This window comes from Lichenostomus cassidix, unplaced genomic scaffold (assembly GCF_008360975.1).
Source record: "Lichenostomus cassidix isolate B80296 unplaced genomic scaffold, HeHo_3.0 HiC_scaffold_39, whole genome shotgun sequence".
NCBI classification, from domain to species: Eukaryota; Metazoa; Chordata; class Aves; order Passeriformes; family Meliphagidae; genus Lichenostomus; species Lichenostomus cassidix.
In genome coordinates, this window is record NW_028147446.1 from 1,260,714 (window position 1) to 1,284,239 (window position 23,526).

Consider the following 23,526-nt stretch of genomic DNA (forward strand, 5'->3'; position numbering starts at 1 on the left):
CGCAGCCCTCATGGCGGCGTTGCTTAGCAACCGCTTCCCGCCATGCCCCGCGCGCGGCGCTTTCCCGCCCTCTCCCCGCCGGAAGTGGCGGCGGGTCCTTCCGGTGTGCGGCGTGAGGGCGGCGGAGGCGATGCCGACCGGCGACTACGAGTGAGGGGGAAAAAACGGGAATGGCACCGGGAATGGCGGCGGGAGCGGCGCGGGGAGCCGGGAGTGGGGTCGGGAGAGGGGCTGGGGGTGGATCGGAGCGGATCCGGCCGAGCGGGAGCGGCGGAGAGGTCTGGGGGAGAATCGGGCCTTTGGTTGTGAGGGGAACCGGGATGGGGGGGAACCGGGAGGGGAAACGGCGACCGGCAGCGGGACCGGGCTGGGATCCGGGGCAGGGCGCGGTCCGAGCCGATCCGGGCTCCTGGAGGGTCCCAGTCCGTACCGATCGGGGCTCCGGGAGGTCCCGGTCGGGGGTCTCGGTTATGAGACCATTTTAGTCCCAATCGGGGCTCCGGGAGGTCCCGGTCGGTCCGGATCGGGGGTCCCGATATCGGTCTCGGTTATGAGGCCCGGTCGGTCCCAATCCGGGCTCCGGGAGGATCCCAGTCCGTCCCGATCGGGGCTCCGGGAGGACTCGGTCGGTGTCTGTCGGGGCTCCCGATACCGGTCTCGGTTATGGTGCTCGGTCAGTCCCAATCGGGGCTCCCCGAGGTCCCGGTCAGTCCCAATCGGGGCTCCGGGAGGTCCCGGTTAGTCCCAGTCGGGGCTTCCGGAGGTACCGGTTAGTCCCACTCGGGACTCCGGGAGGTCCCGGTCTGTCTCAGTCGGAGATCCCGATACCGGTCTCGGTTATGAGGCCCGGTCCGTCCCAATCCGGGGTCCTGGAGGGTCCCAGTCGGTCCTAATCGGGGCTCCTGGAGATCCCGATATCGGTCCCAGTCAGGCGTCTCGGTTATGAGGCCCGGTCGGTCCGTATCGGGGCTCCCGGAGGTACCGGTTAGTCCCAATCCGGGGTCCTGGAAGGTACCGGTGAGTCCCAATCGTGGCTCCGGGAGCTCCCGGTCGGTCTCAGTCGGGGATCCCGATATCGGTCTCGGTTATGAGGCCTGGTCCGTCCCAGTCGGGGCTCCGGGAGGTCCTGGTTAGTCCCAGTCGGGGCTCCGGGAGGATCCCAATCCATCCCAGTCCGGGGTCCTGGAGGATCCCAGTCGGGGTTCCCCGAGGTCCCGGTCTGTCTCAATCCGGGGCTCCGGGAGGTCCCGGTCGGTCCGGATCGGGGGTCCCGATATCGGTCTCGGTTATGAGGCCATTTTAGTCCCAATCGTGGCTCCCGGAGGTACCGGTAGGTCTCTGTCGGGGCTCCCGGTATCGGTCCCTATCGGGGCTCCGGAAGGTCCCGGTCAGTCCCAATCCAGCTCCCGGCCACTCGGTGGGTCTCACGGCCCCGGGGGGACATTGGGCGGGACTGTGACCGTGAGGGGAGGGGGCGTCACTGGGGACACAGGGACAGCAGGGGACACGAAGGGACAGAGAGACCCTGAGGGTGGCACAGGGACCCTGAGGGTGGCACAGGGACCCTGAGGGTGGCACAGGGACAGCAGGGTGACACGGAGGTGACAGAGGGACCCTGAGGGTGGCACAGGGACAGCAGGGGACACTGAGGGGACAGAGGGACCCTGAGGGTGGCACAGGGACAGGAGAGACACCTGGGAGGGGACAGAGGGACCCTGAGGGTGGCACAGGGACAGCAGGGGACACGGAGGGGACAGAGGGATCTGACTCAGTTTTGTCCCAACAGTTCCAAGCCCAGCTGGGCCGACCAGGTGGAGGAGGAAGGAGGAGAGGATGGTGAGTGTCACCTGTGTCACCTGCCCGAGGTGACACCTGTGTCCTGCACCCTTGGGGACAAGGAGCCATCGAGGGGCTGGGCAAGGGAGGGGTGACTGCCCCAGGTGAGGGGTTACCTGTGCCCAGGTGAGGGGGTTACCTGTGCCCAGGTGAGGCTGCACCTGTGCCCAGGTGAGAGGGTTACCTGTGCCCAGGTGAGGGGTTACCTGTGCCCAGGTGAGGCTGTACCTGTGCCTAGGTGAAGTGTTACCTGTACCCAGGTGAGGGGGTTACCTGTACCCACATAGGCTGTACCTGTGCCCAGGTGAGGGGGTTGTACCTGTGCCCAGGTGAGGTTGTACCTGTGCCTAGGTGAGGCTGTACCTGTGCCCAGGTGAGGCTGTACCTGTGCCCAGGTGAGGGGGTTACCTGTGCCCAGGTGAGGTTGTACTTGTGCCCAGGTGAGGCTGTACCTGTGCCCAGGTGAGGAGGTTACCTGTGCCCAGGTGAGGTTGTACTTGTGCCCAGGTGAGGCTGTACCTGTGCCCAGGTGAGGCTGTACCTGTGCCCAGGTGTCCCCTCTGTCCCCACAGACAAGTGCATCACCAGCGAGCTGCTGAAGGATCTCCCCCTACCTGGAGTCCTGGGTGGTCCTTCCAGTGCTGAGGCTGAGCTGCTGAAGGGAGGTGAGTTGGGGACACACCTGGACACACCTGGGACACACCTGGACCACCTGGACACACGTGGGACACATGGGACACACCTGGACACACTGGGACACACCTGGGGCACACCTGGACACAGCTGGGGCACACCTGGGTATACTTGGGACACACCTGGGACACACCTGGACACACCTGAACACACCTGCGACATACCTGGGTACACCTGGGACACACGTGGACACACATGGACACACCTGGGGCACACCTGGACACACGTGGACACACCTGGGACATACCTGGAACACCTGGGGACACCTGGACACATTGGGACACAGCTGGGGACACCGGTGGACACCTGGATACAGCTGGGGTACACCTGGGACATACCTGGGTATACCTGGGACACACCTGGACACACCTGGGGCACACCTGGGATGCACCCAGACATACCTGGGGCACACCTGGGACATACCTGGGGACACCTGGACACACCTGGGACACGTGTGGGCACACCTGGGACATGCCTGAACACACCTGGACACACCTGAGACAAACTGGGACACACCTGGATGCACCTGGTGAATACCTGGACACACCTGGGACATGCCTGGACACACCTGGGCACACCTGGACACACCTGGGACATACCTGGGACACACCTGGACATATGTGGACACACCTGGACACACCTGGGACACACTGGGACACACCTGAACACACTGGGACACACCTGGGGACACTTGGCCACAGCTGGGACACACCTGGGGCACACCTGGACACACCTGGACGCTCACCTGTCCTATCCTGACCCCCAGGGCCTCTCCCACCCCCCAAGGAGGTGATCAATGGCAACATCAAAACCATCACCGAGTACCGCGAGGAGGAGGATGGGCGCAAGGTCAAGGTGAGCTGGCACAGGTGTGCCACCTGAGCCTCCAGTTGGGCATCCCTGAGCTCCAAATTTGGGTTTTTTGGGGCTCAGGTGCTTCAGGGAACCCCAGATTTGGGTTTTTTGGGGCTCAGGTGCTTCAGGGAACCCCAAGTTTTGACCAAAATGGGGTGGAGGTGCCTCAGGTAACCCCAAATGTGGAATTCATGATCCCAAATTTTGGCTTTTTGGGGGTTTTGGGGCTTCAGGTGAATCCAAATTAGGACAAAAATGGGGTGGAGGTGCCTCAGGTAACCCCAAATTTGGCTTTTTGGGGTTCAGGTGTTCCAGGAACCCCCAAATTTGGTTTTTTGGGCACAAATGCCCTTAAGTACTCTCAAATTTGGGGCTTTTTAGGGCTCAGATGCTCCAGGTATCTCCAAATTTGGGGTTTTTTTGGGATCAGATGTTCTACATGCCCCCAGATTTGGGTTTTTTTTGGATCAGATGCTCTGGGTACCCCCAAATTTGGGGTTTTTTTTGATCAGGTGCTCCAGGATCCCCCAAATTTGGGGGTTTTTTGGGGCTCAGGTGTCTCTCCTGCCCCAATCCCATATTTTCCCCATTCCCAGATCATCCGAACCTTCCGGATCGAAACCCGGAAAGCCTCCAAGGCTGTGGCTCGGCGCAAGGTGAGGGGAGAGCAGGGATGGGAGTGGGAATTCCGTGGGGAAAATGTGGGATTTCCTTGGGAAAAGTGTGGGAATTTCATGGGGAAAGTGTGGGATTTCTGTGGGAATTCCATGGGGAAAGTGTGGGAATTCTGTGGGAATTCCATGGGGAAAGTGTGGGAATTCTGTGGGGAAAGTGTGGGATTTCTGTGGGGAAAGTGTGGGATTTCCTTGGGAAAAGTGTGGGAATTCTTTGGGAAAAGTGTGGGAATTCTGTGGGGAAAGTGTGGGATTTTTGTGGGAAAAGTGTGGGAATTCCATGGGAATTCCATGGGGAAAGTGTGGGAATTCTGTGGGGAAAGTGTGGGAATTCTGTGGGGAAAGTGTGGGAATTCTGTGGGGAAAGTGTGGGATTTCCATGGGAAAAGTGTGGGAATTCTGTGGGGAAAGTGTGGGAATTCTGTGGGGAAAGTGTGGGATTTTTGTGGGAACAGGAAAGGGAATTCCCATGGAAATGGGAAGAAGGAATTCTGTGGAAGTGGAAAAATGGAATTCCTGTGGGAATGGGAAAAGGGATTTCTTTAGGAATTGGAAAAGGGATTTCTGTGGGAATGGGGAATGATTCCCTTGGGAAAAGGGAATTCCCTATGGAAAAGGTGAAGGATTCCCTTGGGAACAGGGAAGGATTTCTGTGGGAATTCTGATTCTCATGGAAAAGGGAATTCCCATTTCCTTTCCTGCCGTTTTTCTGGGATTTTGGGGTTCATTTCCCCTTTTTTCCCCTCAGAACTGGAAGAAATTTGGGAATTCTGAGTTCGACGCCCCAGGGCCCAACGTGGCCACGACCACCGTGAGCGACGACGTCTTCATGACCTTCATCACCAGCAAGGAGGTACGGGGACAAGGTGGGGACAGGTGAGACCCAGGTGTGACCTCAGTGTGCCAGGTGTGACCCAGGTTGGGCCAGGTGTGACCTGGGTGTGATCCAGGTGTGAGCTGGTGTGACCAGGTGTGTCACCAGGTGTCCCCAGCTGTCCCAGGTGTATCCCCGGGTGTGTCCCCAGGTGTCCCCAGCTATCCCTAGCTGTCCCAGGTGTATTCCCCGCTGTCCCTAGCTGTCCCCAGCTATCCCCAGGTGTATCCCCAGCCATCCCAGGTGCGTCCCCAGGTGTCCCCAGCTGTGTCCCCAGCTGTCCCAAGTGATCCCAGGTGTGTCCCCAGGTATGTTCCAGGTGTCCTCAGGTGTCCCCAGCTATCCCTAGCTGTCCCAGGTGTGTCCCCAGGTGTATCCCAGGTGTCCCCAACTGTCCCAAGTGATCCCAGGTGTGCTCAGGTGTCCCCAGGTGTATCCCAGGTGTGTCCCCAGCTATGCCTAGCTGTCCCAGCTGTGTCCCCAGGTGTACCCAGGTGATCCCAGGTATCCCCAGGTGATCCCAGGTGTCCCCAAGTGATCCCAGCTGTCCCCAGGTGTATCCCCAGCTGTGTCCCCAGGTGTCCCACCTGTCCCCTCCCACAGGACCTGAACTGCCAGGAGGAGGAGGACCCCATGAACAAGCTGAAGGGCCAGAAGATCGTCTCGTGCCGCATCTGCAAGGGTGACCACTGGACAACGCGCTGTCCCTACAAGGACACGCTGGGGCCCATGCAGAAGGAGCTGGCCGAGCAGCTGGGGCTCTCCACGGGGGAAAAGGAGAAACTGCCAGGGGGTAGGAATCCCAAATCCCCCTTTTTTTGGGGAATTTTCCCTGGTTTTCCCATCTTTTCCCTCTTTTTCATATGGGAAAATGGGTTGGAGACACTTGGGGACATTTGGGGTGACTTCATGCAGGAGGAGCTCCCCGAGCAGCTGGGGAAAAGGAGAAGATTCCAGGGGGTAGGAACCCCAAATCCTGCTTTTTTGGGGAATTTTCAAGCCCCAAATCCCACTTTTTTGGGGGGAATTTTTAAACCCCAAATCCCGCTTTTTTTGGGAATTTTTGAACCCCAAATCCTGCTTTTTTGGGGAATTTTTCCCTTTTTTCCCTGCTCATCCCCATTTCTGTGCAGCGCTGTGGGTTGGTTGGGGACATTTGGGGTCACTGGGGTGACATCTCACCTGTGCTCTCCCCTGTCCTATCCTGTCCCTGTCCCCGTCTCACCTCTCCCTGTCCCTGTCCCCTCCCCTGTCCCCTCACCTCTCCCTGTCCCTGTCACTGTCCCCTCCCCTGTCCCCTCATCCCTGTCCCCTCATCCCTGTCCCCCTATCCCTGTCCCCTCCCCTGTCCCCTCTCATCCCTGTCCCCTCACCTGTCCCCTCACCTCTGCCTGTCCCTGTCCCTCCCCTGTCCCCTATCCCTGTCCCCTCACCTGTCCCTGTCCCCCATCCCTGTGTTCTTCACCTGTCCCTGTCCCTCCCTGTCCTGTCCCTGTTTCCCCATCCCTGTCCCCTCCTGTCCCTCTCTCCTGTCCCATCCCTGTCACCTCCTGTCCCTCTCCCCTCACCTGTCCCTATGCTCTCCCCTGTCCCTGTCCCCCATCATCTGTCCCCTCACCTGTCCCCATTCCCATGTCCCTGTCCCCATCCCTTCACCTATCCTGTCACTGTCCCCTCCTTATTCCCGTCCCTGTCCCTATCCCTGTCCCCATCCCTGTCCATCTCCCCTGTCCCTGTCCCTCTCCCCATTCCCATGTCCTTGTCCCTGTCCCCATTCCCTTATCCCTGTCCCCATTCCCCTCTCCCCTGTCCCTGTCCCCATCCCTGTCCCTCTCCCCATTCCCCTCTATCCTTGTCCCCATTCCCTTATCCCTGTCCCCATACCTGTCCCCATTCCCCTCTCCCCTGTCCCCATTCCCCTCTGTCCGTCTCCCCTGTCCCCATGTCCCTATCCCTGTCCCCATTCCCCTGTCCCTGTCCTTTCCCATATCCCTGTCCCCATTCCCCTGTCCCTCTCCCCTGTCCCTGTCCCTGTCCCCATTCCCCTGTCCCTGTCCTTTCCCATATCCCTGTCCCCATTCCCCTGTCCCTCTCCCCTGTCCCTGTCCCTGTCCCCATTCCCCTGTCCCTGTCCTTTCCCATATCCCTGTCCCCATTCCCCTGTCCCCATTCCCCTCTCCCCTGTCCCTGTCCCTGTCCCTTCTGTCCCCAGAGCCAGAGCCAGTCCAGGCTCAGGTGTCCAAGACAGGCAAATATGTCCCTCCGAGCCTGCGGGACGGAGCGAGCCGCCGCGGGGAGAGCATGCAGCCCAACCGCCGTGGTGAGTCAGCTTTGGGGTCATTTTGGGGGATTTTGGGGTCATTTTGGGGTCCTTTGGGGGCTTTGGGGTCATTTATGGTCATTTTGGGGTTTGTTTCATGTGGGGAGAGCATGCAGCCCAACCGCCGTGGTGAGTCAGCTTTGGGGTCAGTTTGGGGGATTTTGGGGTCATTTATGGTCATTTTGGGGTCCTTTTGGAGTCCTTTTGGGGTCATTTATGGTCCTTTTGGGGTCCTTTTGGGGTCATTTATGGTCATTTTGGGGTTTGTGTCACGTGGGGAGAGCATGCAGCCCAACCGCCGCGGTGAGTGAGCATTTTTGGGGTCATTTCGGGGGGTTTTGGGGTCCTTTTGGGGTTTGTGTCACGTGAGGAGAGAGCACGCAGCCCAACTGCCGTGGTGAGTCAGCTTTGGGGTCAGTTTGGGGGATTTTGGGGTCATTTTGGGGCTTTGGGGTCATTTATGGTCCTTTTGGGGTCCTTTTGGGGTCATTCTGGGGTTATTTTCACGTGGGGAGAGCATGCAGCCCAACCGCCGTGGTGAGTGAACTTTTGGGGTCATTTCGGGGGGTTTTGGGGTCCTTTTGGGGTTTGTGTCACGAGGAGAGAGCACACAGCCCAACCACTGCGGTGAGTGAACTTTTGGGGTCATTTTGGGAGGTTTTGGGGTCATTTTGGGGTCCTTTTGGGGTTTGTGTCATGAGGAGAGAGCATGCAGTCCAACCGCCGCGGTGAGTGAACTTTTGGGGTCATTTTGGAGGGTTTTGGGGTCCTTTTGGGGTCCTTTTGGGGTTTGTGTCACGTGGGGAGAGAGCACGCAGCCCAACTGCCGTGGTGAGTCAGCTTTGGGGTCATTTTGGGGGATTTTGGGGTCCTTTTGGGGTTTGTGTCACGAGGAGAGAGCATGCAGCCCAACCGCTGCGGTGAGTGAACTTTTGGGGTCATTTTGGGGGATTTTGGGGCTTTGGGGTCATTTATGGTCATTTTGGGGTCCTTTGGGGGCTTTGGGGTCATTTATGGTCCTTTTGGGGTCCTTTTGGGGTCATTTTGGAGTTTGTGTCACATGGGGAGAGCATGCAGCCCAACCGCTGCAGTGAGTGCAGCTTTTTGGGGTCATTTTGGGGGATTTTGGGATCCTTTGGGCTCCTTCAGGATCCTTCCAGGTCCTTCCAGGATCCTTCTGGGATCTTTTCAGGATCCTTTGGGGTCCTTCTGGGATTCCTTTGGGGTCCTTTGAGCTTCTCCTGGGCTCCTTCCGGGATCCCTTTGGGGTCCTTTTAAGGTCCTTCTGGGATCCTTTTGGGGTCTTTCCAGGTTCTTCCAGGATCCTTTAGGATCCTTTCAGGTTCCTTTTGGGATTCTTTGGGATCCTCCCAGGCTCCTTTTAAGGTCCTTTTGGGATCCTGTTGGGCTCCCCTCGAGCTGCCAGCCCCTCACGTGTCCCCTGGTGTCCCCAGCGGATGACAATGCCACCATCCGTGTCACCAACCTGTCGGAGGACACTCGTGAGACTGACCTGCAGGAGCTCTTCAGGCCCTTCGGCTCCATCTCGCGGATCTACCTGGCCAAGGACAAAACCACCGGCCAGTCCAAGGTGAGCCAAATCCCAAATCCACCTCCTGATCCTAAATCCACCTTCTGATCCCAAATCCATGTCCTGAGCCCAAATCCATCTCCTGATCCCAAATCTGTGTCCTGATCCCAAATCCACCTCCTGAGCCCAAATCCATCTCCTTGATCCTAAACCCATCTCCTGATCCCAAACCCATCTGATCCCAAAATCCATCTGATCTCAAAATCAGCTCCTGATCCCAAACCCATCTCCTGATCCCAAATCCCAAATCCACCTCCTTGATCTAAAATCCATCTTCTGAACCCAAACCCATCTCCTGATCCCAAATCCCAAATTCACTTCCTGAGCCCAAATTCATCTCCTGATCCCAAATCCATCTCCTCCGATCCTGGATTTTCCCATTTTTCCTGGTTCTCCCCCAATCCCAAATGCACCTTCCCCGATCCCGTATTTCCCAGATTTTCCCATTTTTCCCAATTTTTCCATTTTTCCCAATTTTTCCATTTTTCCGTAATCCCAAATCCACCCTTCCTGACCCCAAATTTTCCCGTTTCCCAGGGTTTTGCCTTCATCAGCTTCCACCGGCGGGAGGACGCGGCGAGAGCGATCGCGGGAGTGTCGGGCTTCGGCTACGACCACCTCATCCTCAACGTGGAGTGGGCAAAGTACGGGGGATTTGTAGGGGATTTATGGGGTTATTGTCATTTATGGGGTCATTGTGAGGTTATTGTCACCTTATGGGGTTATTTATGGGGTCATTGTCATCTATGGGGTCATTGTCATTTACGGGGTTTGGCTACGACCACCTCATCCTCAACGTGGAGTGGGCAAAGTATGGGGTCATTTATAGGGGATTTATGGGGGATTTATGGGGTTATTGTCACCTTATGGGGTTTGGCTACGACCACCTCATCCTCAACGTGGAGTGGGCAAAGTATGGGGTCATTTATAGGGGATTTATGGGGGATTTATGGGGTTACTGTCATTTGTGGGGTCATTGTCACCTTATGGGGTTATTTATGGGGTTATTGTCATTTATGGGGTCATTGTCATCTATGGGGTTTGGCTACGACCACCTCATCCTCAACGTGGAGTGGGCCAAGTATGGGGTCATTTGTAGGGGATTTATGGGGGATTTATGGGGTTATTGTAATTTATGGGGTTATTTATGGGGTTATTGTCATTTGTGGGGTCATTGTCACCTTATGGGGTCATTTATGGGGTTATTTCATTTATGGGGTTTGGCTACGACCACCTCATCCTCAACGTGGAGTGGGCCAAGTACGGGGGATTTGTAGGGGATTTGTGGGGTCATGGTCACCTTTGTGGGTTTTCCCAATCCCAGTTTGGGGTTCCAGTTTGGAGTCCCATTTTGGGGTGTCCCAATCCCAGTTTGGGGTCTCAATCCCATTTCCTGACTCCTCTTTTTCTCTTCCCCAGACCTTCCACCAACTGAGCCACTCCCAGTTGGATCCCAGTTGGCTCCAGTTGGATTCCAGTTGGTTCCCAGTTGGCTCCAGTTGGCTCCAGTTGGATCCCAGTTGGCTCCCAGTTGGCTCCCAGTTGGTTCCAGTTGGATCCCAGTTGGCTCCAGTTGGCTCCCAGTTGGCTCCAGTTGGCTCCCAGTTGGCTCCAGTTGGCTCCCAGTTGGTTCCAGTTGGTTCCCAGTTGGCTCCAGTTGGCTCCAGTTGGCTCCAGTTGGTTCCCAGTTGGTTCCCAGTGGATCCCAGTTGGCTCCAGTTGGTTCCCAGTGGATCCCAGTTGGCTCCCAGTTGGTTCCAGTTGGATCCCAGTTGGCTCCCAGTTGGTTCCAGTTGGTTCCAGTTGGCTCCAGTTGGCTCCCAGTGGCTCCCAGTTCAATAAAGCCTTATTTCCAGTCTCACCTTTCTATCCCTGAGGTTTCCAGCTAGGAAAAATTGGGATTTTTGGGTGGAAAATGGGGAATTTTTGGGTGGAAAAAATGGGAATTTGGGGTGGAAAAAATGGGAATTTTTGATGGAAAATATAGAAATTTGTGGGAAAAATGGGAATTTTTGCTGGGAAAATGGGGATTTGGGGTGGGAAAATGGGAATTTTTACAAGGAAAAGGAGATTTGTAGAAGGAAAAAGGATTTCAGGTTAAGAAAATTGGGATTTGTGCAGAACAGGGAGGGATTTTGGGTAGAAAAAGGGATTTTTCTTGTGGAAAATAGGAATTGCTGCTGGGAGAAAAAGGATTTGTGTTGGGAAAAATGGGAATTTCTGCTACAAAAAAGGGGTTTCTTGGGGAAAAAGATTATTATGGGTGGGAAAAGAGAGATTTCGGGTAGGGAAAAGGAGATTTTGGGTAAAAAAACTTGGATTTTTGCTGGAAGAAGGAACAACACAAAGCCATGGGTGTGGATTTGATTTAATCCCAAATTTCCCAGGTTCCCAAGTTGGAATTCCAGGGGTTTTTTCCCCATTTTTATTGAGTTTTCCCCCTTTTTTTGGGGTGATCTCACCTGATTTTGGGATATCCAGGTAGAGAAAAGGCAACTGTGACCCCAAAATTCCTTTGGGGATCCCAAAATCCTGGGAAATCCCAAAATTCCAATCCCAGCCACTCCTTCGGGGCACAGAAGGATTTGGGATTTCCCCAAATCCCATTTTCCCCCCAAAATCCCTTTTTCCCCCCAAAATCCCATTTTTTCCCCCCAAATCCTATTTTTCCCCCAAAATCCCATTTTTTCCCCAAAATCCCATTTTTCCCCAAATCCCATTTTTTCCCAAAATTCCCTTTTTTCCCCCCAAAATCCCATTTCAAAATCCCATTTTTCCCCCCAAAATCCCCATTTTTTCCCCCAAAATCCCATTTTCCCCCTCAGTTTTTCCCTTTCCGGGTTTTTCCCGGCCGCTGGAAAATCGAGTTTTTCCTCCTTCCCAGGAGCTTCCCACGAGCCCTGCTGGCTTTTGGGGTGGATTTGGGGTTTCCAGGGTGGGATTTTGGGGTTCCAGGTTTTTTCCTGTGGAATTTTGGGGATCCAGGATGGGATTTTGGGGTCCCAGAGTGTCCAGGATGGGATTTGGGATCACCCCGCTGGGATTTGGGGTTTTTCGGGTGAAATTTCGCTTTTCCGGGACGAAATTTGGAAGTTCCAGGGTGGGATTTGGGGTTTCCCAGGTGGGATTTGGGGTTTTCCAGGTGGGATTTGTGGGATTTGGGGTTTTCCAGGTGGGATTTGTGGGATTTGGGGTTTTCCAGGTGGGATTTTGGGTTTTCCTTCCGTCGTTTCCGAGGTCGGGAAATTCCCGAAGGATTTCGTTTCCTCTTGGAGCAGCTGGGGAACAAATCTGGGGGAAAAAAAGGGAAAAATGAGAATTCAGGAGGGGAAAAAAATGGGATTTAGGGGGAGAAAAAATCAGGATTTGGGGTCTTGGAAGTGTCAGAGCGTTTACTTTGATCCAAAATCACGGAAATTCAAGGAATTTTGTGTCATCAGCCACTTCCAGCGGGAAATCAAACCCAGCCCTCCCCAAATTTATCTGGAAAACCCCAAAATTTCCTTTTATCCTCCCAAAATTTCACCTCGAAAACCCCAAATTTATCTGGAAAACCCCAAATTTATCTGGAAACCCCAAAATTTCCTTTTATTCTCCCAAAATTTCACCTCAAAAATCCCAAATTCACCTCGAAAACCCCAAAATTTCCTTTTATCCTCCCAAAATTCACCTTGAAAATCCCAAATTCACCTCGAAACCCCAAAAATTTCCTTTTATCCTCTCTAAACTCACCTGGACCCTCCCAGATTCACCTGGAAAACCCAAAATTTCCTTTTAATCCCCCCAAAAATCACCTGGACTGCCCCAAACTCACCTGAAATTGCCCCAAAATCACCCAAAACTCTCCAAACTCACCTGAAACTCCCCAAAAATCACCTGAAACTCCCCAAAATCACTTTAAACTCCCCGAACTCACCTGAAATTGCCCCAAAATCACCCAAAACTCCCCAAAAATCACCTGAAATTGCCCCAAAATCACCTAAAACTCCCCAAAAAATCAACTATAACTCCCCAAACTCACCTGAAATTGCCCCAAAATCACCCAAAACTCCCCAAACTCACCCAAAACTCCCCAAAAATCACCTGAAAGTTGAGCTCACCTGGGTCAGGCTCCTCCCCCAGCTCCTGTCTGTAGTATTCAGCCTCATCCTCCTCCTCCTCCTCGGCCACACCTGCCTCAGGTGCGCCAGGGTCCTCTGCGCCGCTGTCACCTGCTGGGTCACCTGTGGTGTCACCTGTGTTGTCACCTCCGGGGTCACCTGGGCCACCTGTGTCACCTGTGCTGCGACCCATCCCAGCCAGGCTGCGCTGCCTGAGGGGACAGGTGAGGGACAGGTGAGGGACAGGTGAGAGGCACCTGTGTCACACCTGGGGTGTCACACCTGTTTCTCACCTGTGTCACACCTGTCACAGCTGTGTCATACCTGTGGTGTCACATCTGTGTCACACCTGTTCCCCACCTGTGTCACACCTGTCACACCTATGGTGTCACACCTATGGTGTCACACCTGTCCCTCACCTGTGTCACACCTATGGTGTCCTACCTGTCCCTCACTGGATCATACCTGTGTCACACCTGGCCCTCACCTGTATCACACATGTGATTCCATGTCACACCTAGGGTGTCCCACCTGTCCCTCGCTGGATCATACCTGTGTCACACCTGTGGTGTCACATCTGGGTCACACCTGTGCTCACCTGTGTCACACCTATGGTGTCCCACCTGTTCCCCAGCTGTCCCTCACCTGTGTCACACCTGTGGTGTCACACCTGTCACACTGAGGGCGTCACACCTGTCCTCACTTGTGTTCCACGTGTCACACCTATGGTGTCTCACCTGTCCCTCACCTGTATCACACCTGTGGTGTCACATCTGTGGTGTCACACTTGTTTCTCACCTGTCCCCTACCTGTGTCACACCTGCGGTGTCACATCTGGGTCACACCTGTGCTCACCTGTGTCACACCTATGGTGTCCCACCTGTTCCCCAGCTGTCCCTTACCTGTGTCACACCTGTCACACTGAGGGTGTCACACCTGTCCTCACTTGTGTTCCACCTATCACACCTATGGTGTCACACCTATGGTGTCACACCTGTTTCTCACCTGTCCCCTACCTGTGTCACACCTGTCCCTCACCTGTGTCACACCCGTGGTGTCTCACCTGTCCCATCTGTCCCCCACCCGTGTCCCACCTGTCCCTCACCTGTGTCACACCCGTGGTGTCCCACCTGTCCTCCAGCCGTCCCTCACCTGTGCAGGTGGCGCTGCTGCCGTTTCCTCTCCAGGTTCTCCTCCTGCTTTCTGCGTCGCTCAGCTTTGGCTTGGAGCTTCTGCTCCTTCCTGGCCAGGAGAGCCTTCAGCTCCTCCTCACCTTTGGGGGCTGCGCAGGTAAAAACACACCTGAGCACACCTGGGATACACCTGTGATACACCTGGGCACATCTGAGCACACCTGAGCACACCTGAGCACACACAGACACACCTGGAGCTTCTGCTCCTTCCTGGCCAGGAGAGCCTTCAGCTCCTCCTCACCTTTGGGGGCTGCGCAGGTAAAAATGCACCTGAGCACACCTGGGATACACCTGAGCACACCTGGGACACACCTGGGACACACCTAGAGCTTCTGCTCCTTCCTGGCCAGGAGAGCTTTCAGCTCCTCCTCACCTTTGGGGGCTGCGCAGGTAAAAATACACCTGAGCACACCTGGGACAGGTGAGACCCACACAGACACACCTGGGACACACCTGAGCACACGGAGAGCTGCTGCTCCTTCCTGGTCAGGAGAACGCTGAGCTCCTCCTTACCTGCCCTCACCTGTCCCAGGTGTGTCCCCAGTGTCCCCAATGTCCCCAGCTGTGTCCCCAGTGTCCCCAAGGTGTGTCCCTCACCTGTCCCAGGTGTGTCACTCACCAGTCCATGGTACAGGACACTGCCCTGTCCCCAGGTGTATCCCCAATGTCCCCAGCTGTGTCCCTCACCTGTCCCAGGTGTCCCCAATGTCCTCAGGTATGTCCCCAATGTCCCCAGGTGTCCCTCACCTGTCCCAGGTGTGTCACTCACCCAGCCTGTGGTACAGGACGTTCCCCTGTCCCCAGCTGTGTCCCCAGGTGTGTCACTCACCCATGCCAGGTGTGTCCCCAATGTCCCCAGGTGTCCCTCACCTGTCCCCAGGTGTGTCCCTCACCTGTCCCAGGTGTGTCACTCACCCATCCCAGGTGTCCCTCACCTGTCCCAGGTTTGTCCCCAATGTCCCCAGCTGTGTCCCCAGTGTCCCTCACCTGTCCCAGGTGTGTCACTCACCCAGTCCATGGTACAGCACGTTCCCCTGGCCCCAGCTGTATCCCCAATGTCCCCAGCTGTGTCCCTCACCTGTCCCAGGTGTCCCTAATGTCTCCAGGTGTCCCCAGGTGTGTCACTCACCCAGTCCATGGTACAGGACGTTCCCCTGGCCAAGCCCCTCCTCCACCTTCAGCAGCTGCAGAGTCAGCCGAGGACCGATCTGGGGACATTGGGGACATTGGGGACATTGGGGACATTGGGGACATTGAGGGACATTGAGGGACACTGGGGACATTGGGGGACACTGGGGACACAGGTGGCACTGTGTCTCCACCTGTCCACCTGTCCCAGCGATGTCCCCAAGTCCCCTCTGTGTCACCCTAATGTCACCGATGTCCCCTCAGTGAACCTCCTTGTGCTTGGCTGTGTCACCCCAAAGTCACCTTGATACTCCCAATGTCACCTCAGTGTCCCCTCAGTGTCACCTTGGTGAGTCTCACTGCGCTCTGCTGTGTCACCCTGATGTCCCCAGGATGTCCCCAAGCTGTCCCCTTGGTGTCACCTCAGTCAGCCTCACAGCGCTCTGCTGTGTCACTGAATTTCCCCATGATGTCCCCAAGGTCCTCAAGATGTCCCCAATGTCCCCTTGGTGTCACCTCAGTCAGTCTCACAGTGCTCTGCTGTGTCACCCTGATGTCCCCAGGATGTCCCCAATGTCCCCAGGATGTCCCCAAGGTGTCACCTCGGTCAGTCTCACAGCGCTCTGCTGTCTCACGGCATTTCCCCAAGCTGTCCCCAATGTCCCCAGGATGTCCCCAAGCTGTCCCCGCAGTGTCACCTCGGTCAGCCTGACAGCGCTCTGCTGTGTCACCCTGATGTTCCCAATGTCCCCATGATGTCCCCAATGTCCCCGCAGTGTCACCTCGGTCAGCCTCACAGCGCTCTGCTGTGTCACTGAGTTCCCCCATGATGTCCCCAATGTCCCCAAGCTGTCCCCTCAGTGTCACCTCGGTCAGTCTGACAGCGCTCTGCTGTGTCACTGAGTTCCCCCATGATGTCCCCATGATGTCCCCTCAGTGTCACCTCGGTCAGTCTCACAGCGCTCTGCTGTGTCACCCTGATGTCCCCATGATGTCCCCAATGTCCCCAATGTCCCCTCAGTGTCACCTCGGTCAGTCTCACAGCGCTCTGCTGTCTCACGGCGTTTCCCCTCCCGGCACAGTTTTGGGGCAATTCCAGCACGTTTTGGGTTCCGTCAGGTTCTGCTTCGCTCTCCGACAGTGCCACCTCCCTGGGGACACAGGTGACATTGGTGTCCCCAAGGTGTCCCCAGTGTGTCACCAATGTGTCCCCAGGGTGTCCCCAGTGTGTCACCAAGGTGTCCCCAAGGTGTCCTCAGTGTGTCACCAATGTGTCCCCAGGGTGTCCCCAGTGTGTCACCAAGGTGTCCCCAAGGTGTCCTCAGTGTGTCACCAAGATGTCCCCAAGGTGTCACCAAGGTGTCACCAAGGTGTCACCGACGAGGTGTCCCCAAGGTGTCCTCAGTGTGTCCCCAAGATGTCCCTAAAGTGTCCTCGAGGTGTCCTCAGTGTGTCACCAATGTGTCCCCAAGGCGTCCCCAAAGTGTCCCCAAGGTGTACCTGAGGTGTCCTCAGTGTGTCCCCAATGTGTCCCCAAGGTGTCCCCGAGGTGTCCCCAATGTCCCCAAGGCATCTTTAATGTCCTCATTATCCCCAAAGTCCCAAAATATCCCAAATTCTCCCCAATGTCCCCAAGGTCCCCAATGATGTCCCCAAGGTGTCCCTGATGCCCCCCATGGCCCCAAGGTGTCCCCAATGTCCCAAATGATGTCCCCAAGGTGTCCCCAATATCCCCAGTGATGTCCCCAATGTCCCCAGATGTCCCCAACGTTCCTAAAATGTCCTTAATGTCTCCAATGTCCCCATTGCCCCCACTGTCCCCAGTGTCCCAAATGTCCCCAAATTCCAATGACCCCCAATGTCCCCAATGTCACCAAGGTGTCCCCAAGGTGTCCCTGATATCCCCAGTGTCCCCAAGGTGTCCCCAAGATGTCCCCGATGCCCCCAATGTCCCCAAATTCCAATGACCCCCAATGTCCCCAATGATGTCCCCAAGGTGTCGCCAATGTCCCCAAATGTCCCCAAGGTGTCCCCACTGTCCCCAATGATGTCCCCAAGATGTCCCCAAGGTCCCCAATGATGTCCCCAAGGTGTCCATTAATGTCCCCAATGACGTCCCCAAGGTGTCCCCATTAATGTCCCCAAGGTGTCCCCGATGTCCCTCACCCGGTCAGCAGCTCGCTGATGTCCTGCAATCTGCCCAGGTTTGGGAATTTCTCCTGCAGAAGTTTCCGGATTCCTCGGCTGAGACCAACTGGGACAACCTTGATGCTGCTGGAATTGGGGAAAAAAACCGGGAATTTGGGAAAAATGGGGAAAAATGGGAATTTGGGAAAAAAAAACGGGAATTTGGGAAAACGGGGGGAAAAAAGGGAATTTGGGGGAAAAATGGGAATTTGGGAAAAAAACAGGAATTTGGGAAAAACGGGGAAAAATGGGAATTTGGGAAAAAGGGGAAAAAAATGGGAATTTGGGAAAAAGGCGGAAAAAATGGGAATTTGGGAAAAAGGGGAAAAAAATGGGAATTTGGAAAAAACGGGAAAAAGGGAATTTGGGGGAAAAATGGGAAAAACTGGGAATTTGGGAATATAGGGAAAAAATGGGAATTTGGGGAAAACAGGGAAAAATGGGAATTTGGGAAAAACAGGAATTTGGGAAAAACGGGGAAAAAAATGGGAATTTGGGAAAAATGGGAATGTGGGAAAAATGGGAATTTGGGAAAAATGGGAAAAAACAGGAATTTGGGAAAAACGGGGAAAAATGGGAATTTGGGAAAAAAACAGGAATTTGGGAAAAAGGGGAAAAAACGGGAATTTGGGAAAAAGGGGGAAAAATGGGACTTTGGGAAAAAGGGGAAAAATGGGAATTTGGGAAAAATGGGAAAATGGGAATTTTGGGAAAACAGGAAAAAAACGATAATTTGGGAAAAGCAGGGAAAAATGGGAATTTGGGGAAAAACCGGGAATTTGGGAAAAGCAGGAAAAAACCAGGAATTTGGGGAAAAACGGGGAAAAAACGGGAATTTGGGAAAAATGGGGAAAAATGGGAATTTGGGAAAAATGGGAAAACACATGAATTTGGGAAAATAATGGAAAAATGGGAATAAATGGGAAAAAAACAGGAAAAAATGGGAATTTGGGAATGTGGTTTACACTGCTGGAATTGGGAAAAAATATGGGAATTTGGGAAAAAACAGGAAAATAATGGAAAAATTGGAATATGGGAATGAAGTTGGCACTGCTGGGATTGGGGAAAAAATGGGACTTTGAGAAAAAATGGAAAAAAACAAGCAAAAAATGGGAATTTGGGAAAAAACAGGGAAAAAACGGGAATCTGAGAATGAGGTTTATACTGCTGGGATTGGGGAAAAACACGGGAATTTGGGAAAAATGGGAAAAAATTGGGAATTTCAGAATATGGGAATGAGGTTGGCACTGCTGGGATTGGGGGGAAAATGGGAATTTGGGAAAAAAATGGGAAAATAATGGAAAAATGGGAAAAAAAACCAGGAATGGGAATAACCTTGATGCTGCTGGGAAAATTTGGGAAATGATGGGAAAATGAGAATGGGAAAATGGGAATTTTGGGAATGAGAATTTTGGGAGTTTTGGGAATGGGAATTTTGGGATGGGATTTTGGGAATTTAGGGCTGGAATTTTGGGAATTTTTGGGCTGGGAATTCTGGGAATTTTGGGCTGGAATTTTGGGGATTTTTGGCTGGAATTTTGGGCTGGAATTTTGGGAATTTTTGGGCTGGAAATTCAGGAATTTTGGGCGGGAATTTTGGGCTGGAATTTTGGGACTTCAGGACTCACTAATGCCTGAATTCCAGCAGCTGCGACTCTGCGTTGTAGGAAATCAGCAAACAGCGCCGGATGGAGTTGAGATTCACCTGGAAAAATGGGAAAAATGGGGAAAAAGGGGAAAAAATGGGGAAAAATGGGAAAAAATTGGGGAAAATTGGGGAAAAATGGGAAAAATGGGGGAAAAATGGGAAAAATGGCAAATCACTGCCTTTTCCCTGTTCCCCAAATCCCAAATTCCCCTTTTCCCCATCCTTTTCCCCAAATCCCAAATTTCCCATTTTCCCAATTCCCAAATTCCCTGTTTTTTCCACCTTTTCCTGAATTCCCAAATCCCAAATTCACCATTTTCCCCAATTCCCAAATCCCAAATTCCCTGTTTTCCCACCTTTTCCCAAATCCCAAATTTCCCATTTTCTCCAATTCCCAAACCCCAAATTCCTCATTTTCCCACCTTTTCCCAAACCCCAAATCCCAAATTTCCCATTTTTCCCAAATCCCAAATTCCCTGTTTTCTCACCTTTTCCCCAATTCCCAAACCCCGAATTTCCCATTTTCCCACCTTTTCCCCAATTCCCAAATTTCCCTGGTTTTCCCCAATCCCAAATCCCAAATTCCCTGTTTTCTCACCTTTTCCCCAACCTCAACCCCCAAATTTCCCATTTTCCCCAAACCCCAAATTCCTTGTTTTCCCACCTTTTCCCAAATCCCAAATTTCCCTAATTCCCAAATCCCAAATTCCTTGTTTTCCCACCTTTTCCCCAATTCCCAAATCCCAAATTTCCCATTTTCCCCAACCCCAAATTTCCCATTTTCCCCAACCCCAAACCCCAAATTCCTTGTTTTCCCACCTTTTCCCAAACCCCAAATTCCCATTTTCCCCAACCCCAAATCCCAAATTTCCCATTTCCTCAAATCCCAAATTTTCCCCAATTCCCAAATTCCCATTTTCCCCAATTTTCCCCAATTCCCAAACCCCAAATTCCCATTTTCCCCAAATCCCAAATTTCCCATTTTCCCCATTCCCCAAATCCCAAATTCCCTGTTTTTCCCCACTTTTCCCAAACCCCAAATCCCAAATTTCCCATTTTTCCCAATTCCCAAACCCCAAATTTCCCATTTTCCCCAATTTTCCCCAATTCCCAAACCCCAAATTCCCATTTTTTCCCTCACCTTGTGCACGTTCAGGGCTGGGAACATCCCCTGGAACATCCCAGCCATCAGCTTCAGGTGGATTTGGGGTTTCCCAGCATTTCCAGAATTCCCGGAATTCCCAAAATTCCCGGAATTCCCGAAATTCCCGAGCACCAGGAGAGGAGGATGTCGGAATTGCTGCTCGTGCATCCGGTGTCTGCGCAGGGCTGAGACAACATCTCTGACCAGGGAGTACTGGGGAGGGGGAAAAATTGGGATTGGAGAGCAGAATTCCCAAAAAAAAGGTGGAATTATGAAATAAATCAATCCTGGACAAAATCCTAAAAAAATCCCCCAAAAAATGCCCAAAAAACTCCCAAAAATAAAAAAAAAATACCCCAAAAAAACCCCAAAATCTCGGACCAGGGAGTACTGGGGATGGGAAAATTGGGATTGGAGACCAGAATTCCCAAAAAAACCCTGGAATTATGAAATAAATCAATCCCGAAAAAATCCTAAAAAAAATCCCCAAAATATACCCAAAGAAACCCTTTGGAATCCCAAAAAAACCCCAAAATCTCGGACCAGGGAGTACTGGGGAGGGGGAAAAATTGGGATTGGAGCCTGAAATTCCCAAAAAAAAAGGTGGAATTATGAAATAAATCTATCCTGAAAAAATCCCCAAAAAAATCCCCCAAAAAATCCCCAAAAAATTCTCAAAGAAACAGCTGGAATCCCAAAAAAACCCCTTTGGAATCCCAAAAAAAATCCCAAAATCTCAGACCAGGGAGTACTGGGGAGCGGGAAAATTTGGGATTGGAGACCAGAATTCCCAAAAAATGGTGGAATTATGAAATAAATCAATCCCGAAAAAATCCTAAAAAAAATTCTAAAAAAATCCCAAAAAATCCCTAAAAAAATCCCCAAAAAACCCCCAAAATCTCTGACGAGGGAGTACTGGGGATGGGAAAAAATTGGAATTGGAGAACAGAATTCCCAAAAAAAAAAGTGGAATTATGAAATAAATCTATCCTGAAAAAATCCCCAAAAAAATCCCCAAAAAATTCTCAAAGAAACAGCTGGAATCCCAAAAAAACCCCTTTGGAATCCCAAAAAAGCCCCAAAATCTCGCACCAGGGAGTACTGGGGAGGGGGAAAAATTGGGATTGGAGACCAGAATTCCCAAAAAATGGTGGAATTATGAAATAAATCAATCCCGAAAAAATCCTAAAAAAAATCCTAAAAAAATCCCAAAAAATCCCTAAAAAATACCCAAAAAACCCCAAAATCTCGGACCAGGGAGTACTGGGGATGGGAAAAATTGGGATTGGAGACCAGAATTCCCAAAAAAAAAAGGTGGAATTATGAAATAAATCAATCTGGGAAAAATTTAAAAAAAAAATTCCCCCAAAAATCCAAAAAAATCCCTAAAAAATCCCCAAAAAAACCCCAAAATCTGACCAGGGAGTATTGGGGATGGGAAAAATTTGGGATTGGAGGCCAGAATTCCCCAAAAAAAAGGTGAAATTATGAAATAAATCAATCTGGGAAAAAAAAAAAAATCCCAAAAAATAAAAAAAATTCCCAAAAATCCCAAAAATCCCCAAAAAAACCCCAAAAACCTGCTGGAATCCCAAAAAAACCAATCCCCAAAAAAAAGACCTAAAATTCTCTGTGCAATCCCCCCAAAAAAAAAAATCCCCAAAACCTGCTGGAATCCCCCAAAAAAAAAATCCCAAAAAAAACCCAAAATCCCTTCTGGAATCCCAAAAAAACCCCCAAAAAACTCCACTAGAATCCCAAAAAAAATCCCCAAAAAATCCAGGTGGAATCTCCAAAATCTCCTCTGGAATCCACAAAAATCTCCTGGAATCCCCAAAAAAAAAACTCCTCAGAATTCCCAAAAATTCCCCCAAACCTTCCCAGGCTTCCCAAAATTCCCAAATTCCCGAAATTCCCAGGATTTTCCCCAAACTCACCTGCAGCACTTTGAAGGTCAAAGTTGGACCTCCTGGGAGGCGGAAAAGTTTCTGGAAGGGAAAAAGTTTAGGAATGGGAAAAATCCTGGAAAAATTCCCCCAAAAATCCTGGAAAAATCCTGGAAAATACCAGGAAAATCCTGGGAAAAAAATCAGAAAAATCCCAGAAAAATTCCCCCCAAAAAATCCTGGGAAAATCCCAGGAAAATCCTGGAAAAAACTTGGGAAAATCCCAGAAAAATCCCTGAAAAAATCCCAGAAAAATCTTGGAAAAATCCCCCCAAAAAATCCTGGGAAAATCCTGGAAAAATCTCAGAAAATCCTGGAAAAATCCCGGAAAAATCCGAGAAAAATCCCTGAAAAATTCCGGAAACATCCTGGAAAAATAAAAAAAAAAAATCCCTGAAAAACCCCCCAAAAATCTGAGAAAAATCCTGGGAAGATCCCCCCCAAAAAATCCTGGGAAAATCCTGGAAAATACCAGGAGAGTCCCGGAAAAATCTCGGAAAAACCCCAGGAAAATCCCAGAAAAGCCTTGGGAAAAATCCTGGAAAAAAGCCAGGGAAAATCCCCCAAAAAATCCTGGGAAAATCCTGGAAAAATCCCGAGAAAAATCTCGGAAAAATCCCAGAAAAATACCCCAAAAAAATCCTAGGAAAATCCTGGGAAAAATCTTTGAAAAATCCCCCCAGAAAAATCCCGGAAAAATTCCAGAAAAAATACCAGAAAAATCCCCCAAAAAATCATGGAAAATACCAGGAAAATCCTGGAAAAATCCCCCAAAAATCCCAGAAAAATCCTGGAAAAATCTCAGAAAATCATGAAAAAATCCCAGAAAAATCCTGGAAAAATCTCAGAAAATCCTGAAAAAATCCCAGAAAAATCCTGGGAAAAAAACCCCCAAAAATCCTGGAAAAAAACTCAGGAAAATCCCAAGAAAAATCATGGAAAAACTCCAGGAAAATCCCGAGAAAAATCTCAGAAAAATCCCAAAAACAAATCCCCCAAAAAATCCTGGGAAAATCCTGGAAAAATCCTGGGGAAAAGCTAGGAAAAATCCCAGAAAAATCGTGGAAAATAACCCAGGAAACACCAGGAAAACCCCAGGAAATTGTTGGGAAAAAAACCCAAAAACATCCTGGGAAAATCCCGAGAAAAATCTCAGAAAAATGTCAGAAAAATCCCCCCAAAAAATCCTGGGAAAATCCTGGAAAAATCCCAGAAAAATCCTGGAAAAATCCCAGAAAAATCCCGGAAAATTCCCCCAAAAATCCCCAATTTCCCAAATCCCGAATTTCCCATCCCAAAATCCGGAATTTCCAACCCCAAATCCCAAATTTCCCAAA

At 51.8% G+C, this 23,526-nt stretch overlaps 4 protein-coding genes and 2 long non-coding RNA genes across 99 annotated transcripts in view; 3 read left to right on the forward strand and 3 right to left on the reverse strand.

Moving 5' to 3' along the window:
* The window catches only part of LOC146422659 (eukaryotic translation initiation factor 3 subunit G), a 69,875-nt gene extending 59,171 nt beyond the window's left edge, over positions 1-10,704 (forward strand). For 33 of the 41 annotated variants that reach the window (XR_014847974.1, XR_014847979.1, XR_014847980.1 and 30 more), the window contains one exon: positions 10,290-10,704. The gene's annotated coding sequence lies outside the window, so the exon portion shown is untranslated. The remainder of the gene's footprint in view (positions 1-10,289) is intronic. The other 8 variants (XR_014847969.1, XR_014847983.1, XR_014847993.1 and 5 more) reach the window with 3 other exon arrangements.
* LOC146422663 (eukaryotic translation initiation factor 3 subunit G) lies at positions 49-10,704 on the forward strand. Of its 50 annotated transcripts, XR_014847967.1 has the most exons (14): positions 49-150; positions 1,787-1,836; positions 2,409-2,501; positions 3,296-3,384; positions 3,981-4,040; positions 4,807-4,911; positions 5,536-5,725; positions 7,145-7,252; positions 8,707-8,843; positions 9,381-9,487; positions 10,263-10,309; positions 10,459-10,489; positions 10,553-10,572; positions 10,605-10,704. XR_014847967.1 is itself a non-coding variant. In XM_085045974.1 (12 exons), exons 1-11 carry the CDS (start codon positions 131-133, stop codon positions 10,276-10,278), a joined length of 975 nt encoding a protein of 324 aa, XP_084902100.1. In that variant the 5' UTR covers positions 49-130; the 3' UTR covers positions 10,279-10,320; positions 10,353-10,704. The 50 variants fall into 50 exon arrangements, 5 of the variants coding, with proteins under 5 accessions (XP_084902100.1, XP_084902101.1, XP_084902105.1 ...); XR_014847944.1 differs by having other exon boundaries at positions 10,263-10,489; positions 10,532-10,572; XR_014847950.1 differs by lacking the exon at positions 10,553-10,572 and having other exon boundaries at positions 10,263-10,489; positions 10,595-10,625; positions 10,657-10,704.
* On the reverse strand, positions 1,830-2,502 carry LOC146422664 (uncharacterized). The gene is made up of 3 exons (XR_014848047.1): positions 2,378-2,502; positions 2,087-2,130; positions 1,830-1,975 (listed from the first exon to the last, which is right to left on the reverse strand). It is a non-coding gene; the product is annotated as an uncharacterized LOC146422664 (long non-coding RNA).
* A 960-nt stretch (positions 10,705-11,664) lies between the features above and the next one.
* Positions 11,665-23,526, reverse strand: part of LOC146422665 (suppressor of SWI4 1 homolog) — a 19,572-nt gene continuing 7,710 nt past the window's right edge. The window contains exons 4-13 of one of the 5 annotated variants that reach the window (XM_085045945.1): positions 22,181-22,231; positions 20,241-20,456; positions 19,080-19,156; positions 17,431-17,538; positions 16,292-16,415; positions 15,266-15,344; positions 14,096-14,225; positions 12,944-13,155; positions 12,046-12,134; positions 11,665-11,964 (exon numbers count right to left, since the gene is read on the reverse strand). In XM_085045945.1, coding sequence (XP_084902071.1) covers positions 11,665-11,964; positions 12,046-12,134; positions 12,944-13,155; positions 14,096-14,225; positions 15,266-15,344; positions 16,292-16,415; positions 17,431-17,538; positions 19,080-19,156; positions 20,241-20,456; positions 22,181-22,231 — 1,386 coding nt within the window. Of the gene's footprint in view, positions 12,135-12,943; positions 13,156-14,095; positions 14,226-14,327; positions 14,387-15,265; positions 15,345-16,291; positions 16,416-17,430; positions 17,539-19,079; positions 19,157-20,240; positions 20,457-22,180; positions 22,232-23,526 lie in introns of those variants that run through there. The other 4 variants (XM_085045944.1, XM_085045943.1, XM_085045942.1 and 1 more) reach the window with 4 other exon arrangements.
* Positions 12,143-12,918, reverse strand: LOC146422666 (uncharacterized). Its single transcript, XR_014848044.1, has 3 exons — positions 12,852-12,918; positions 12,514-12,686; positions 12,143-12,369 (listed from the first exon to the last, which is right to left on the reverse strand). It is a non-coding gene; the product is annotated as an uncharacterized LOC146422666 (long non-coding RNA).
* Positions 16,745-23,526, forward strand: part of LOC146422667 (N-acetylmuramoyl-L-alanine amidase-like) — a 51,406-nt gene continuing 44,624 nt past the window's right edge. Inside the window, exon 1 of the mRNA XM_085045956.1 lies at positions 16,745-16,758. The gene's annotated coding sequence lies outside the window, so the exon portion shown is untranslated. The remainder of the gene's footprint in view (positions 16,759-23,526) is intronic.

What these genes read in the sequence shown, in the direction of transcription:
- LOC146422663 (XM_085045972.1), top strand. Translation starts at nt 131, where the DNA reads ATGCCGACCGGCGACTACGA. An exon ending in CCTTCATCACCAGCAAGGAG is followed by an intron (nt 4,912 to 5,535) that starts GTACGGGGACAA and finishes CCCCTCCCACAG; the next exon opens with GACCTGAACTGCCAGGAGGA. An exon ending in AAACCACCGGCCAGTCCAAG is followed by an intron (nt 8,844 to 9,380) that starts GTGAGCCAAATC and finishes CCCGTTTCCCAG; the next exon opens with GGTTTTGCCTTCATCAGCTT.